An 18,769-nucleotide genomic window follows, 5' to 3' on the forward strand; every position below is an offset into this window, starting at 1 on the left:
TTCCTGGCAGGGAAGTAACCCCGCTAATAACCTCAGCCGCTCGCTGACACATCTGCTGTAGAGAAGCAAGGACCCTGTGATGCTTTCTTGCCCATTGGCTTTCATAAAATATACATTTAACATACCTGCTGGACATTTTTTGCCTCATCCGACAAAAAAAGCTTGAATGATCATTCCGATTGATGAATCTGAATGTAGTGTTTACATGAGCACTAAATAAAGTGATCAGTTTTATGTCCCAAGCTGACACTGCACGAATATACCTGCACATATTAACTATCCTCCCACCATTGATTTTTTTCCTTTGTTTTAAGGAGCAGACGTAATATTTATCTATTTTGGGTCCCAATTTGGAGACAACGAGCAGGTGAACAGTCGTGCCGTGCTGCTCATATTGATCAAGCATTAAAACATCTCTTTCCAAACCATAAGGAGGACCTGTGGATGAATCGAGGACCTGTGGGACATTGTCCTGCTCCACTTCAAAGATGATGAGTGGAAGAATGTTAGATTGACATGACTTGTTCGACAACAGCTTGCTTCATGCGTCATTCGTCATTATGCCATATCCTTACAAGTAAGCAATAAGGTACGAGAGGCTGTGCTGTAAAAGGGAATAAGTCACGGCTGAAGGGTGTTGTTAACGCGATGCGAACACGAGTTATTCTCAATACACGATATACCTCGAGTACCTTACTTATAAAATGGTTACCACACAATACAAATATTAAAGCCAAAAATGTGCATCGAAATCACTAAAAGGCTTCCTTCCACTGGAAAAAATAGTCCCTGACCGTGAACAGCAACAGAAGTTACATTATTACACCCTTAAGCCGGGTGCACACTGTGCGATTTTGGCCACGATTTGGCCGTCTGGGACAAATTTAGCAAATGCTTAAAGATTCCTCAGATCCTAGGCTAAAATCGGACGTCTTTGGTCGTTAGTTTGACATGTTCACCGGCAGCCGATTAATGAGCGCTGCGATCAGATTTTACCTCAGATGAAATTCTGGCAGTGTCAAAAGATTTGGCACACAATCCTGCAGTGTGACTTCTCCTACGACGACAGTCAAATATCTCCGTTTTTCAAGACAAACTATGACCAAAACGAGAGCTAGAAATTTATTTGTAGCCTCCATTTCGGTCCCGCGTGTAATGCAGCTCACTGTCACTGAACGCGTCATTCATCGATGATATAATGAGTTTTCTTGCGCGCGTCCGTTTTTAGCACGCCTTAACTATCGTGCAGTCTGACATTAATGCCAACTGAGATCTTACAGTGTGACATGGCTTACATCGGCGATCATGTTCGTACAGTCTGACAAGGGACATTCGCAAAGGATTTTGAAAAATCGCACAGTGTGCAGGACCCATTAGAGACTGTCTTTATGAGCGAGTCAGTGAAAAGCGAAGGATGTTAACCGATTACCGTTTGACAGATGGTTGACCGTATTAACGTTAACCGATCAAAGTTGTCGGTAAAAAAAAAAAATCTCTAAATTAGGCTATTATAGACAGTGGACTAAACGCTACTACTGTTAGCCGTCTCATTCCAAAATCTTTTTGTGTGAAGTGAACAAAGCCCCCACAATTTTTCATAACTCGCATTTTTGTACTTAATAAACCAATAAAAACATTTGCTGCGAGGTCACAGCGTTTGGGTTTACGCGCTCACAAGGTTTGCAAAAAGTACACAGACTAAAACACTCGAGGTTAGAGTCAGAGCAGACGACAGGATGAAGCGTCATTCCGCATAAGATGGGCTTACATTTGGAAATATATTACATCTACATTTCAGTGGTAACACATTAGGTGTTGATCATCATCTTTCTTTATTATTGTTAGCACTACCTCGAACTAAAGGTTCGACGCAATTTTTTATTTTCAACGCCATCACCTCGTACCCAAACCATTTCGAAACTAAGGAGCCATTTGTCCTCAGATTACAAACAAGCTCCTCGGCGGCGCGTTTACGGGACTCATGTTTCGTGCTGTAGAGGATTTTAAAAAAGTGACGTGACGAGTGGAAGGGAGGCGGCAGTGCCAGGACAGTGTGTGTGTGTGTGTGTGTGAGAGAGAGAGAGAGAGAGCGGAAGCGCGGCTCGCGGCTGTTATTTCAAATTGCGCAGCATATTTTAAACTAATCGGTCAACCGGTTTCAACCGGCTAATGAGGCTCGGTGGTTGGTCAAGAAAATGTTTAGTTTTCGCCATCCCTATTTTATATTGAAAGGACTGAAACTTTTTGTACACACTTGGAAAAATAACGTAGCTGTCTATGGAGGGACAGAGAGCTCTGAAATTATCATCAGATTTGGCCAATTCATTTCAACTGGTGTGATTTTTTTTTTTTTCAGACTGTGCTACTAGCCTGATTATAATCAGATTATTAGAGTCCATGTAAAGGCAGCTACTGAAACATGTTAATCAAAGCCTACAGCAAAATATCCACTGGGTAAAATCCTAATGATGATGTAGAAACATTACATGAGTAGTTGGAAAACCAGTGGGTATTCAGCTTGCTTACATTACTATTATCACTATTATTATTTTAATTTTATAATGGCATTAATAACATTTTGTATGTGTGTTTGAAAGTCTTTGCAAGCTGCCTTATAAATGCGTCTTTACCCCAAGAGTCAGCACTAGCTCCGTTCATGCGTCCTGTCTGATCTATTTTTAAGTTTTGCTCTACGTATACATGCGTCAGACGAACGTCTTTCTCCAATGCCTCTTGCCATTTTCCTTTTCTGAGTTTGTAAAATGGCTCGTCATAGTTCAATAGTTTAACTTTAGTTTGGCAGGGCATCAATGACCAATGAGAAGAGTGTGGGGGCGGGACACTGAGTGTGTGAACTGTGCACTTGCCTCAGGGTTTAGAAACTACAGTACATGTTTGGTGTGTTTGAGCAGAAACAGCATTTTAAGTTCTAGCCTCTTTTTCCAATGTTTCAAATAAAAGAAAAGAAAGCTTAACGCCATTTCTTTTAAATAAATGCTATATCATTCAACACAGAGATGATATAACATGTCTCTGCATTGATTCTATTTTTCTATTTAAAAAGGCACAATATTTCATAGTAACACTTTATTTTAAGGTTCAGTTAACTATTAACTAGTTGCTTATTAGCATGCATATTACTAGGATATTGTCTGTTTATTAGTACTTATAAAGCACATATTAATGCCTTATTCTGCATGAGCTTATTCTACATCCCTTAATCCGACACGATACCTAAACTTAAACGTTACAAAAACTACCTTACTAACTATTAATAAGCAGTAAATTAGGAGTTTATTGGGGCGAAAGTTGTAGTTAATAGTGGATATGTGTTCCCCGTACTAAAGTGTTACCTATTTCATATTTTGTGATCAAAAAAATCCAAAAACCACTAGAACATTGTTATATATCTTGTTCAAATTATCCCCAGAGAAATAAGCGATTTGAACCAGGACATGGTTATTATACCCGCTTATATTATAAGACATTATACCCGCGTTACCCTCCGACACCAAATACGCTTGATATGAAATGACTGCTGTGTGAACGTTCCCTTAAGTGCTATAATAGTGATAAAAAACAACCACATTTATTTTATACAAACAAAAATAAAGTTAATAAAGAGAACAATATATATTTTTTAACCTAAGATATTGATTTATTGCTGCTTGATGTCAAATCTTAAATTTAGATACTGGATTCACCCTCCTATCCTCAGACAGCGTTTATTTTCAATAAGATTATAAATAAAGTTACATTAAACCTTTTCCTAATAACTGCTAAGCTTAATGTCAAATGCTGTTACACAGTGAACAAATTACCATAAAGCTTGAAAAAAACTCTCAAAGTCACTGTATCAGTACATTAAACTAATTAAGCTTCCTTGCATCCGGCTTCACTGGGCCAGAAAAAGCTTATCGTAAAAATATTTTATTTTGCTATGGATTATGGTGGTGTTGTTTTGAGAGTGACAAGGCAGGCGTGAGAGAAATCAGAAGTGGGGATTCTGAACCATGAAATGATGCCATGAAAACTGATCAGGGTTGACAGAAATGGATATTGTTTCTCTAACATGTTGAAAATCGCCTTATGGTTTTCGTTTCATAATCAGTTTTTTTTGTTATCAGTTTAAGAAACGAAGAAACGGCTAGAAATGTGCCTGCTGCAATGTCAAAATAATAATTTGCCTTATAAATATCTTAATTATGGACAATTGGTGGTGCTAAAACACGTCCCGAGACACTGGTGTTCTGTTCTATTCCACTGAGCACATCTAGCGAGTACCTTCCTCCAGGCAGGAAATCCAATACCGAAACACAAACAAGCATTACAATATAGCAGTGAACCATGAAAACAACGTCCAGTCGTATTTAACTGTGTTGCACCCAAATGTGTTACTTTTTTGAGTTTGCTTGTAACACTCATTGCTGGTGATTCTGATTAAATTCCCATAACTGTAATAAAATGTACATTTTTCAGCATAAATTAAAGGCTGTAAATCTAAATATAGTTTAACATTACAGTATTGTGCATTTGTAGGAAAACATGCTTAATCTCATTATAATGCAAAATACAGGGCCGTAACCACCGTAGACACTGAGGGGGAGTCGTCCCCCCTAGCACTCTCTATGTTAGGATGCCAAAAAGGTTTAAAAGTTACCTTTTTAGTCTGCCTCAAGCATAAACCCAACAGTATTTGTGTTATTTTTTTTTACCTCATATCAGACGAATCTCATCTAGTATTCCCAACGCCATTACTTCAGTAAAGTAAGGTCAAAATCCCTGCACTGTTATAGATACATTTACATAGATTCCTTATTCGACCAATCCGCGCAGGCACTAATGAGGAATCTCTCTCTCTCTCTCTCTCTCTCTCTCTCTCTCTCTATATATATATATATATATATATATATATATGATCGCGCCGGTATTTTGACCTTACTCTACTGAAGTAATGGCGTTGGGAATACTAGATGAGATTCATCTGATATGAGGTAAAAAAAAATACAAATACTGTTGTGTTTCTCGCAGAAACCGATGGTTTCGTGTCTTAAGACATCAATGTGTCTCCACGAGCTGCAGGGTTTAATTTGGATTCGTATGTGTGTGTTTTTTACTCTCATAGAAATACACCCCATTGACACGCATTATACGAGCAACGGTTGAGTTAAAAATCTTCATTTGTGTTCTCCTGAAGAAACAAACACACCTACATCTCGGACGCCCCTTGGGGTCAGCAGATAAACATCACACGCTCATTTTAGGGTGAACTATCCCTTTAAGGCCATTGTGGGGACTCTATTCTTTCCGGTGAAATCACAAAACAAAATGCACACAAACGTTTCCCTGGTCTTAATATACAATCACTGATGAACATCTTTGATTTTAATAAAGAAAAAAATTAATATGAGGGCGAATGAGAACTTGTAACCTTCGACAAGGTTTACAAAATTCAACTGTTAAAGGTGCTCTATGCAACATTTTTTTCAGTAAAATATCCAAAAACCAAAGTTACATAGTGCACCTTTAACAGTGGATCTATGTATTTATTCACTAACGGAAATAATCTCGAGACTAACAATATATTTGATGCAAATTAATGCAAATAGTCCAAAAATTATTATTTCCCAACTAGAATTAGACCTAGAATTTCATTCACAGTTTCTTTAAACTGTTTTAAACTGTGTTAGAACAAATTCATCTTGATAATGTCTTGATAGAAATGGATGTAATGGGATTACAATCAGCTGTTAAATTTAAGCACACGATTAGATAATACCAGTTCAGCTCAACCAATGACCAAGCAGTGCTTCATTTAGTTCAGTCTGTGGTGTCAAAGGTCACATTAACAATTAAAGAACAAACACTTCAGCCAAACATGCTCAGCTCAAAGTGTCTGAATCATTTTGCTCCCAAATTTTTACTGGTAGTCACTGTATGAGGAATAGTTGGGTGTAATGTGTCACAGTTTTCTTTGTTTAGCTCTCCTGACTTACACAAATGAACTCTAGTGTCCTACACACACTAGTAAAATATTATATCTGCTGTCTGAATAATTTTTGGTTTGACTGTGTTGTTGTTTTTCTTTTGATTTTGGCGTGAAATATAAGCTGGACATGTTCTTCACAGAATTCACAGACGAGAAAACAAAAACATTTGCTTTGTACGTGCAGACGGGTCAGCTCGGTCCCTCTGGATCGCCTGCGTTTGGAAGATAAGCCTGGCTCATTTGAGGACAGTAACGTCTCGAGTCTGGACAGAGCGGACAGATGGACTGAGAGAGGCGTAAATGAGGACTGCTAGAGAACTCACACTTTATGCTTCGCTACGTGTCTTCTGAGAGAAATGTCAAGCCGCACATAATCAAAGTCACCAGTCTGTTCAGGAACCGACCTCGCAAATCACATTTTGGTGCATAATGTGTTCTGAACTCGAAAAGTTGCTAATGCTGCAACCACCTGTGTGTGTGTGTGTGTGTGTGTGTGACTCATAGCCGAATGTTTCATAATCGCTCAACACATCAGCGCATACAGGGAGACAAAGACACACGCATCAGAAATCCCAAATGTCTCCGTGTGAGTTTCTGGGAAGTTTGCATGGATGTGTTGTGATGTTTAGCATCGATTTTTGAGCGTAGTGAATGCAGTTGCCATGGCGACGGTGACTCACCCCTCCCCGCCGACTTTGGTGATCTTGAGTCTGAAATCGACGGAGTTGTGGCTGGGCGGCTTCCACTTCAGGATGTCATCACATCGGCCCGGCTTATATTTCTGCAGGGACATCACAGACAGAGACCAACTCACTTTATGACTCAAACCAAACAATGCAGTAGAAGAAACCTCACTCCTTTATTATCTATAAATCAACTTTATTTATATCGCGCTTTTACAATGCTGATTGTTTCAAAGCAGCTTCACAGTGTTAAACAGGACAATATTGCAACAGAATTAGATTTGGCTGTGCAGTCTTTCTGGAGAAAACACTGATGTTATCAGCTCATTTTAATTTATCATAGCGACAATGTTGGCAGATCAATATTATAGTTAATACAATTAACCAAGACCTAATAAATTAATTTTATTTAGATATTTAGATCATAATTTTAGTGTCTCCAACTGAGCAAGCCAAGCCAAAGGCAACCAAAGGAACCCAAACTCCATCAGGGCATGATGGAGAAGAATAGACCTTGGAGAAACCAGACTCAGTCGGGGGTTATTAAAGAATGATTATTATTCTGGCAACCTTAGGCCGCGATCACACAGAGCGCGTTTTTCAGGTTCGAAAACACGACGCCCTTTTCTGGTTGCCGTTTTTTCATTCAGAAAGAGAATGACATTCACCCATTCACACACCAACGGCGATGTCAGCCACGTAAGGCGCCAGCTCGTCGGGAGCAGCTGGGGTTAGGTGTCTTGCTCATGGACACTTCGACACTTGGTCAGGTGGAACCGGGGATTGAACCACCAACCTTTCGGTTTGTAGACAGCCTACATGAGCCACTGAGCCATTGCCGCCCCATTTTAACTTCATGCGCTCGGAGCGCTCCTTCAAAAACGCGAGGCGCAGCAAGTGGTTTAAACACAAGGCGCCCAGGGTGCATAACGCTCTCTGCCAACCGTAATACATTTAAAAAAGGAGCCTCTCGCTGCAAAAACGCGTTCTGTGTGATCGGGGCCTAATTACAGGTCAGAAATCATATTAGATTGGAATATTACAAATTTCTGGGTATCACGCAAGAGACAGGTTTATTGAGAATGGCGTGTCGATTACACAAGAATATAAAGAAAAATCCTGTTAGTTATTGCCAAGAGCAGTGGATCACATATAGCTCCCAGAAAACCAAAAGACCCACATTAGACTTCATGAACCAACTTTTTTTAATCGGGCGAAACGCGGTTTACAAACCTAGTGAGCTGCCTATATACTGTAGTTAACATCTTAAAGGATTTATTCACTTTAAAATGTCCTGATAATTTACCTATCCCCATCCAAGATGTTCATGTCTTTCTTTTTTTCAGTCGAAAAGAAATTACGTTTTTGGAGGAAAACATTCCAGGATTTTTCTCCACATAATGAACTTCAATGGGGCCCAACGGCTGAAGGTCCAAACCAATGCAGTTTCAGAGGAAGAACTTCAGAGTCTCTGACCGATTCCAGATTAATATTCGGGTTATTTGTTATTTGTATTTATATCTCTTAATCATAATTGTAATACATCGTAATGTCCCCCCACCACACAGTTAAACATAACAATAGCACTTAGAAGACTTTTCAAAACTAAGCATTAAAATATCATCTCATCTTACTAACACATGTTATTGGCAGATAATGGGCCAGATTTACTAAACAGGGCAAATTAGTGTAAAAGCGCAATCCCATAAAAGCACCAATGAGAGTGTGAAGTTCAGTGGTGTGTGATCTACTGACAACACAAATTAAAGCACACAGACTCAGCCGGATCATTTCCATCATGGCCAACACAATCTACCAGTTAGCGTCTGGTTTAAGACGAGCTTATATTGTGCGGTAAATAAAGGCACAAACACCAGTAAACTGACGAGCACAACCCTTAGTAATTCACCTCATGATTGATTTAAATACTGTCCTCCCATAAATACTGCGTCTGAAAGAGAAACTCCTACAAATGCAATAAGATCAGCTGCAGAAATAACCCTGTCCACTCCTTTCAGCGCTAATGTTTCACTGCGGGTCCTCAGTAAATCCTCACAGTACTTTTAACACCAAAAGAGGGTTTGAGCTGGAGCAAGCTGTTAGGAAATCTGACCCGTAGAGTGACAACTTATTTACATGTATCTCTAATTATGATTACAGTACATCTAGGTTTTGAAACATATTGTAACATGTAGTAATATTGCTGACACAGTTAGTTATGTTATGGCGGGCAATTTAGCTGTCTTCAACACTGAACACACTTAGCATTTTCACTGCCCTGCTACACTGTTTTCTGTTCATCTTTCTAGATTTGAGTTCTTTGGTGTAAGCCTGGTGGACTACAACAAGTGTACAGAGGGTTAGCGCATCTAGACCAATCAGCAAACATTAGAGCGTGATGTAAATGAGATGTGACGAGCTTAATGGAGCTCTAATGAGAGTAAAGCAGCAGTTCTGTCATGAGCGCGCCTTACTATCTGTACACTGTGCATGAGAAAACAGCCATAGCAAACACATGTACACACACACACACACACACACACACACACACACACACACACACACACACACACACACACACACACACACACACACACACACACACACACACACACACACACACACACTTAGTGCAAAATGGCTCTAAATGTAGCCATAATTGCCTCAAAACACCAGTTACATCTTACAGCCTTTATGAATTAATGAATGAATAAAACTGAAAAGTTTTTGTGAACATGTCTCACCTAAATGAAAAGCAACTATTTACATAATTGTATTAACAATTCATTGTGCTTTTCTTTTAAGAAAGAGGCCCAATAATGTCTCTCTTATCTGTAGTCATTGCTTGCTGTACTCAGATTAACACACACTTCTTTCCATGAGCTGCTGAAAAACACTCGAGCTGTAGGTTTGAATCAGTCGACTGTTTTGCAGAAACCCCAGTAAAAAAAAAAAGATCTGTCCAGTTATTATCTTTGTACTTTACATTTAGACTTTATTTATTGTTTCAAGCTGATGATTCGTCTCTGAACTACTCAACACTCCTGTACATTCTGTCATCATAAACCCTTGAGGATCTATTTCCATGTTTTAGTTGAGTTGTTATCAGACTTAAATAAATAGCTCCTCAGCCATCAGGAAGTGTTGGCTTTAATCCGGCTGAACTCATTCGCATTACGTTTACATTTACATTTAAATGACAGTCATTCAGTCAGCAGACGCTTCTATCCAAAGCTACTTACAAACGAAGTAATCTGCAACACAAGAATGAAACAAGCTTTCCCATACAGATGTTTGTTTGAGACTGTATGCAAAAAAAAGAATGACATCAACAACAGAAACAAAACAAATTGTCAAAAAAATAAAAAATTATATATATATATATATTGAATTGTATATCTATATATTGAATTTTACATTATTTATATATTTGGAAAGGTATTTGGTATTAATTTATTCTTGCACTCAATGGACTGAAAACTAGCTAATGCTAGAAAAGCTGCTGATAATGCATAACATTTGCGGATAAATAATGTTATTTTATAACGTTATAAATAACATTATTTAAAATAATGCAATACCTTATTTTAATAAATGATTTGGTTTTGAATGTATGACTTTCATAAACACCGCATGTGTAGGGGCTGCTGTTGTTTTTTCGCGGGTCAGAAAAAACACTGCGGTGTTTGTGTAAGTCGCACACGATATTTTACAAATAACAAAATAAAAGTATAGCAGCTTCTCTTCCCTTATGCGCCATTTTTTGGTCCTCTGTTTCCCTCAAATAAGCAAGGAGTAGCAGATTTGGTGATAGAAACGAATGTAAATGTGCATAAGCCCCGTATTTGTTTATTTAGCCATGCTTTGTTTATTTTTTACGTTAGCGACCGCAATTCCTCGTGCTCAGGCGGTTTAGTGTGACTTCGCCTGGGACGCTACAAAGCTGTGAGTCGTGGTTTGAAATCGTGACTTATGGATTTATAAACCTGCCTGGAGCGCAGCATTAATGTCATTAATCTCTGGTGCTGAGAGCCCGCCCACACGCTGTTCTGATTGGCTGTGGTTTTTGATTGATTTTGCATCTCGTAGTCGCTTCCCGTCTGGTGTGGACAGACCAGTTGCTTTTTGCTGGAATCTTATCACGTCGCGTGTTGTTATGACTCGGTGTGAGTCGCTTCAGTGAAGATTACTGTGTTATGAGAGAGAGATCGAATAAACGAGTGCGTTACCTGCGTCCTATATAGCATTCATTCTTCAGCTCAATGTTCATATTATATCCATTATAAAAATCAGTTCGAGTGTCCGCTGAGGAAAGCGATATCTTTGTCCTTTTAAAAGATTTCCTATGACAGCACTAAAGCAACTTCCCTGTTCTGACCAGAGACTCACTCATAAAGTGTCATCATCTGATGGTGTAATAATGTGACTGAAGTCCATATCACCATCACTAACGGACCCTTTCTCAATACCAAATACAGCATATTATTAATATAAAACAATATTTATTGAACAACAATATTTAGATGAAAATTAATAGCCATTATTAAAGACAACAGGAAATAAACACAAGCAAACGATTCAGTCAAACGTACAAAAGCAGCGATTCAAGTTAATATAGCCTAAATATAAGGTGATGATACTTAATTTACCCCTTAACCCAAATCGATTTTCCCTGGAACAGGTAATTGATTTATAAGACCAAAGATTGGCCGTTTGATTAACCCCAAATTAATTATATCTGATGTTTATCCATTTTCTACATACAGAGCCAGCACCACATTGTACATTCATGTCAACGTTTTGGACGTGATGAATCAAATCTGGAGAAACCAAAGAGTGGGAAGACAAAAATGAGGCGAAGTAACAGATGCGTTGCCAGGAAACACGATTTGAGCCGGCAGGACTGCTACATGGTGGGAGGTTGAACCTCTAAAAGGCTCAGTGTAAGATTGGGGATGAAAGTACAGTTGTTACGGGTCAGAGTATCCAAACAACCTTCTCACTTCCGCTGTAATACTCCCTGTAATAATCAAAGCTGTTTACCAGCGGCTACACTGATGAAGAAGAGAGGATACAAACACTAGTTCATAAACCACAAGAGCATCATCTCAGGAGAAGAAAAACACATCGCCTTCCTTCCAAACAGCCTGAAAACGACTTTATAAAATGGATAATTCTGGTGCTGAAAGCTGATTGGTCAATGCAGAACTCCAGACAAACCATTTTTTAGTTGTAAACTTCAAAGACAGATCAATCCAAAATGAACGCAAGCATGCTGAAGATCAGCAGATAGTCTGTTGAGATTCATTAAATGATAAGCCGTTTCCTCACAGAATCAGTTTATTCAGTGCTGAAGCCTCTCCTTAATTGACATACATTAAAAAAACTCCTCGTCTCCACTTCACCGAAGCATTACGTGTTTTTTAAAAAGTTTTTTTTGCTAACCCTGGAGACTTACCTTAATGAGACTGTGTCAATACCAAGTTTAATTTCCTGAAGTGACTTGGAGGACTAATACTAGACAATCTATTACCCCTGATGTTATCAGATAGCAAGCGTGGTCAGAGTTATTATGAATCAGGAGTTTTAATTAAAGGTTTACAAACTGACCAATCATCAGCCACTAACTGAGATCGAACGCAATGACAAACACGCTCATGAAGTAACTTCTGTTTTAATGAAACACTGCATATGGACACTTAAGACAGTGTAAAAGCATTTAATCTAGAACATTATACACATGGAATTTCAAGTTGTCGTAGGTCAAATGTCTGCATGCTGACGAAATATGGTGAAATAGTGCCCAGTAAGTGACTAAAGTAACTCATGATCAAGACTGCTTCTTGACAGGGCAGTGATCAAACACAGATGGAGTCGATCGAGTCCATCAACACCCCTAATGCTTCAGTCCTGTTGCTGGAGATTCAGTACTCTTTCAGAAGATGCGTAATTGCACCCCCTAGCGTCTTTGAAAACAGAAAAAAATAGTGTGTCTGAAATTCTGCATTGACCAATCAGCTTCCAGTATCTGAATTATGAATTTTATATGGTAGTTTTCAGGCTGTTTAGAAATAAGTTTTTAATATACTAACAAATAATGGAAAATTCCAAGTTTGGCTGGGAAAGAAAAAAGTTATTTTATGAAATCATATTGAACTGACCGACAGCTTCAGTGATTATAAAAGGAGTAATTCAGTCACAATTTGAAGAAAACTTTTGTTTTTTTATGAAACTTTTTATGAAACTTTGTAAATTCTTTCTCTTTTCCCCATATATGCGGCAGTGGAAATGGAAAATAAGTCAATAAGTGCCCCTGCTGCCATCTACCGGTTATAGTGATAATTTCATGTCTTTTTTAAAATAAAATGAAAACTTATAACATTAAAGCAGCACTAGGTAACTTTTCAACCTTCATAATATATTTTCAAGACTCTTGTGATGATACATCGACTAACAATAGGTTGAATGACACGTCTGCCATAGCCTGATGGGGTCTGTATCGTTTTTAATCGTACTTTTAAACTTCGGGTTTCGGGTAGTAACCCGAGAACAAAAAGAACTACAAAATTCGACTGCTTTACGGCATATACGTCACTTCCACCGACACACACACTTCCTTACATTCGGAGGCGAGCTCAACTTTGTTCGTCGGATAATATAGTCATGTCTGAAGCAGCAGAGACAAATAAGAAAAAAAAGGTTTTGTTGGAGGAAAGCAATAAGAGGAAACGAAAAAGTGAACGGATTAAAGGCAGGACGAGGATCAACATGTGACCAGTGTTTGCTCGTTGGCGTGAGCTGAAGGAGGCGTGCCCGACCGATGCTGACCTGCTTGTTATGGTGATTACCGCCCACTCAAACATTGAACTGAAGTATCATATAGATTCTGTAAAACGGTAACCAATAGACTACTATAATGACGCTGGCTTGTAAACGTGAGCATCGTGATTATTTGGCGTTTGAAAAAAATAAAACCCATGAAATTATATTCATATGACATGCTGAAGCATATGGCAGTGACTGTACCTGGGATGAAGACATTTCACACGCGCCGCCAGAAGAACACCTGCATGTGAACTCCTCCTGCAGTGTTCAGGGGAACTGTTAGTGCTGCACCGACCCGCGGGACGCTTTTATGAAGTTATTTGGCCGCCCCGCACCGCTGTATATATTTTTACAACCCGCCGCGCACCGGCGACCATTAAATAGACATACGGGGTCCGCGGGTTATGAGACGACCCACGCATCACTAATTCAGGGCTATCAGGGCTGTCATGTCAACAAATGCACGCGCGATGGCATCCCCTGTTGTAGGATGACAGAGCTTACAACAGTAGTGGAGGACATTATTTTTTCCCAACTGTAGGGGGACCCCGAGAGCAAAAGTTACCGATAATATTTAGAGCTTTGAAGTTCTAGAAAGTGTGAAGCCCTTGAAATCCCTTGAAAAATGGAATTTCACTCTTAAAATTTTGTACGAACCCTGAGATGAATAATGTAAAAAAAAAAAAGGTTACAGTTAGTGTTACTACATTAAATACTACTGTTTATACCAGCCACACCGCTGCAGACGTGTGCAGTTTAAATAGAGGGTAAGTGTCCCAACCCACATAGATACATATCAAAAGTGTGGCTACATTTCACCAGGCAAAGCATTGTTCATGACAAGATCCTTTCTACTAAGACCGACAACACGACAAATCTGAAGCACTGGACAGTGCACGGAATAAACTAAAGAGCAGAAAGCTTCTCCGTATTCGACTGCAAGAAGAACTGCAGCGAGTCACATAAATAAACCGAAACTAAGCATACACTTTCTTCACAGACATGACAAGTAGACAAGCTTGAAATATCTACATTTAAACAAGCCAATTAAAAACAAATACTTTGATTATGTAATCCGTATGAAAGGTGCATTTCCCTCTATAGGTGTGCACGGCGGAGATATGACGACTTATCATCGCAACTTCATCTTTGCAACCCAACATGGACTCAGAAAACACTAGTTTATTAATAAACAATTAAAATTAACCGGTCTTAATATTATACATTTGAGAGATACCCAGCCCTTTGAATGGCAAAAAAAATATTTAAACTAAGTTGCTTTTCTGAATAATAGACAAACCTTAGCCAATTGTCTTTATAAAGGTTTATTTTCTTGCAAGAAGAGTCACAGTCACACTGTGATTCTGAATGTCTGCACAGTTCTAACTGAAGACATAACAGAAGTCACAGTCTCTTATACCACCATTGCCAAAACAATCTCTCAGTAGTTTTCCACACATGCTAAAAGTAATAAACACAGCACACAAATGACTCCCCAAATGTCCTGGTTTCCTTACACCTGGCCCTTAGAATTAGTTCTGTCCGATACCTTTGGTTTGGGAGAGCCCTCAAATTAGGTTTGCCCTGACCCCATAGGTCTCCAGAACAGTCTCTTTGTCTATAAAGTTTTAGAGAAGTGTCCTGCATGGCAGAAACACATGTTAGCTCCTGTATGAATTCAACCACACTAAATAATCATTCTTCTATATCAGTGATTACATTTTTTGGTAACAATTTAGTATGGGGAACACATATTCACTATTAACTACAACTTTTGCCTCAATAAACTCCTCATTTATTGCTTATTAATCGTTATTAAGGTATTTGTGTGGCATTTAAGTTTAGGTATAGATAGAATATGATCATGCAGAATAAGGCATTAATATGTGCTTTATAAGTACACTGTAAAAAAATATATGTTCAATAAGTTATGACAACATATGTTTTTACATTGTTTCAACTCATCAAAATAAGTTAAGAAATGTTAAACTTTTTTTAAAATAAGTTAAACAAGATGTAACTCATGTTTTAAAGTCTGTGTTACACTGTGTTTTATTTCATGTTTAAAATAACTTAAATATCCAAGTTGATTGTACTTAAAAATTTCAGGCTGAGACTTTTTTTGTTGTTGTGTACTAATAAACAGCCAGTATCCTAGTAATATGCGTGCTTTTAAGCAACTAGTTAATAGTTAATAACTGAACTTTAAAATAAAGTGTTACCCATTTTTTTAACCACCTACTTATCAGTTGGGCAAAATGGGGGTCGTACCAGTACAACCTCTATCCAAATGTAGTCACACTGGCAGGAAAAAACGGTTGAAAAACGCCACCCTTTTTTGCAGTCTGGAGCCCTGACCCCACCGTAGGCAGCATGTATTTCACCAACATATCTTGTAGCCGATGACCAATTATAAAAGAAAATAATACAAGATCACCATTTACTCACTCCTCAGATAATGGCTCAAAGGGAGAAACACAAACTGCTAAGGACCAGGTTAAGGAATTATGGGAAGGGAGTTCAACAGAGATTTCCCAATCCGTCCCTCTCACTAACGCCTCCGTCCTGACTGACAGGTTTCTGCCAGTTAGCCAGAACTGAAATGAGCATAGATGTAACATGCCCAGCCTGACCACAGGTGTTGCTGAGGCTAGAATGTCTCTAAGACCTCACAGTGTGATTTATTTTACTGTGACAAGTTTGACTGGCAGCACCTGAGCTATAGTGAGTCAAATACATCGTGTTGTGACAGTTGTGAGAGAAACTGACATGCTGTAACACATACTAGATAGTTTGCAAAATACCTGCTTGTCACAATTGAGAATAAAACCCGGCTTTGAGACATCAGTTATGGAGGCGTCACATATTGTCTGTCAACAGAAGAACCATAATCGCCTTTGTGATGCAGGGAAGCTCGAGCTGAATGCACGTTTCATCACCTCTGAAGCCAAAGATAATCCGAAGGGGAAAACTTCTTGCGTTTGAAATGAAAGTGAAGGAAACACTGGTATTGAAACTCAGTGGGGAAGTGTAAATATGGGTCTTCAACTGAAAGACTGAATTATGGCATTGTAGATTTCCCATGGCAAACCAGCTATTCAGTTCCACTACTCATGCTCTGAATCTCAAACGTACTTTGTATAAAGTAGGTATTTTAAAGTTAGTTCAACCAAAAAATTAAAATTCTGTCATTAATTAGTTACCCTAATGTGGTTGGACACCCGTCAGACCTCTGTTCATCTTCAGACACAGATGAAGATATTAGTGTTGAAATCCGATGGCTCAGAAAGGCCTTCATTGACACCAATGTCATTTCCTCTCTCAAGACCCATAAAGGCACTAAAGACGTTTGCTAAAAAGTCTGTCTCAGTTGTTGCGCACGATTCAGAAAAGAAGACTGTACTCTCCAAACCTGACAACACTTGCAACAACAGGCCAAATGTCCAAGAGTTTTACACACCAGTCTGTTATTGTAGGGCCATCAGGTTACATTATCACACCCCTAAACATGATGCAAAACAAAGCGAACTGTGATTGGGTGCTTTACATGTCAGTCAGATGGCCCCGGGTGGTCTTTGGCCAATGAAGGCTGCTATGGGGTCCAGACCAAGGGGGTAATCTAGCACTCGGAAAGCGTTCCACCCCTAGGGGCGGCCATTGCTAACCAAGCCATCACCTGCTGTTAGCATCCCATTGACTCCCATTCATTTTTGAGTCACTTTGACAGTGAATAACTTTACATCTGAGGCGTTTAAAGACTCCATTTGTCCATTGTTTATTTCTAAAGAAACACGACAATGCATAAAAGGCTCCATTACCTTGTATCTTACACTATCGCCCCGCAGAAGCTGTTTTTGTAAAAATAGGCTAACGATTGCGTCATAACCAAAGCGACTCTGTCGCACAGTTGAGAAATTACCGTATAGACCTGAGGAGACGCTCGCAGGCAATCTTTTACTGTCTATGAGACAGTCGGGGGGACGTGGAGACATAAAGTCTGATAAAGTCAAGGGAGAAGAATGGAGAGAAGCCCATAGTGAGCCAAAAGCAACGGGAGAAAATATTTAAACAACGTGATTCAGCTTTCCCTTTCCACAACTACTAGAAGACCTACAGCTGTCAGACAGGAGGCTCACGTCACATCTACGTCCTCAAGCTCAGTCTGAGCCGGCGCAGTTCGCTCAGCCATCAGGAAGTGAGTGCTCCTATACTGACATCACTTAACGCTGTAGAAGGCAATGGGATCGCTTCGTCCATTTCTTTTACTGTCTATGGTCCAGACCTTCATCCGTGAGTGTGTGTCTGCATTCCACATCCGGACATTTCGGGATTTGTCTTGGAACAGAGCAGGAGACGTGATTCCTGGCTGGCCTAACTCAATTCGATCAGATGAGTCTAAAGCCAATTTCAAGTTCCGGCTAAAGATGCATCTATATCATCATACTAGGGATGCCACAATTCAAAATATAATATTGAACCGTTCGGTACGGCATTCACGCTTCAATTCGCGCTTGTGAATTGTGGTTTATTCGGTTTTGCATTGAATTTATTATTTTTATTTCTCTCCGTTTTAAATATTTCTCTCATATGCACTAAAGTTTGGGGGAGTTTAGCCACGCTTGAAATGCCAGTGTCAGATAGTTATTATCACGAAACACTACAGTTATTCACAATCACCAAAGTTCATAATTTGCATACGTTTTAAAGCTTTCCCGGTTGAATATTTCAACGTTTTTATGCACATCACGTGCTTATGCACCGTTTTACACTAAAAGCCTGTCAAAAACGTGATTACTGGACTAAGAAGTCTTACTGCGCTAATACTGTCAAATACACACAAGGTTAAAATATATAAAACACAGTCATGTCTAAAGTGAAAGTAAAATCACGTGTGTTTGTATATGTGATGAAAGAATAGAATAGCAAAAAAACGAACCGAAAACCATGGTTAAAAACTGAGGTATGTATCTAAACATCCATAACTCACACGTACTATTATGTAATATTTCTATTCTATTAATTTTTTAATTAAAAAAGACCTTGTTACTTGTTCTGTGCTATACTAACTGTGACTTTTCACAGCACTTGCATATTGTTGATTTGATTGCTTCTGTTGTTCTCCTCATTTGTAAGTCCCTTTGGATAAAAGTGAATGCTAAAAGATTAGATGTAAATGTAAATGCATGACAGCATCTGCTTCTTTTGGTTATAAGCCCATCCTTGCCAAGGCGGCTTTTATTTTATTCTTCAGACTAGAGTTGTGACAGTCCAA

General features: G+C 38.9%; 1 protein-coding gene across 1 annotated transcript in view; it reads right to left on the minus strand.

The window, feature by feature from the left end:
* The window catches only part of rngtt (RNA guanylyltransferase and 5'-phosphatase), a 159,889-nt gene that overhangs the window by 14,801 nt on the left and 126,319 nt on the right, over positions 1 to 18,769 (minus strand). The window contains exon 13 of the mRNA XM_067416772.1: positions 6,670 to 6,770. Coding sequence (XP_067272873.1) covers positions 6,670 to 6,770 — 101 coding nt within the window. The remainder of the gene's footprint in view (positions 1 to 6,669; positions 6,771 to 18,769) is intronic.

This window comes from Pseudorasbora parva, chromosome 15 (genome assembly GCF_024679245.1).
Source record: "Pseudorasbora parva isolate DD20220531a chromosome 15, ASM2467924v1, whole genome shotgun sequence".
NCBI classification, from domain to species: domain Eukaryota; kingdom Metazoa; phylum Chordata; class Actinopteri; order Cypriniformes; family Gobionidae; genus Pseudorasbora; species Pseudorasbora parva.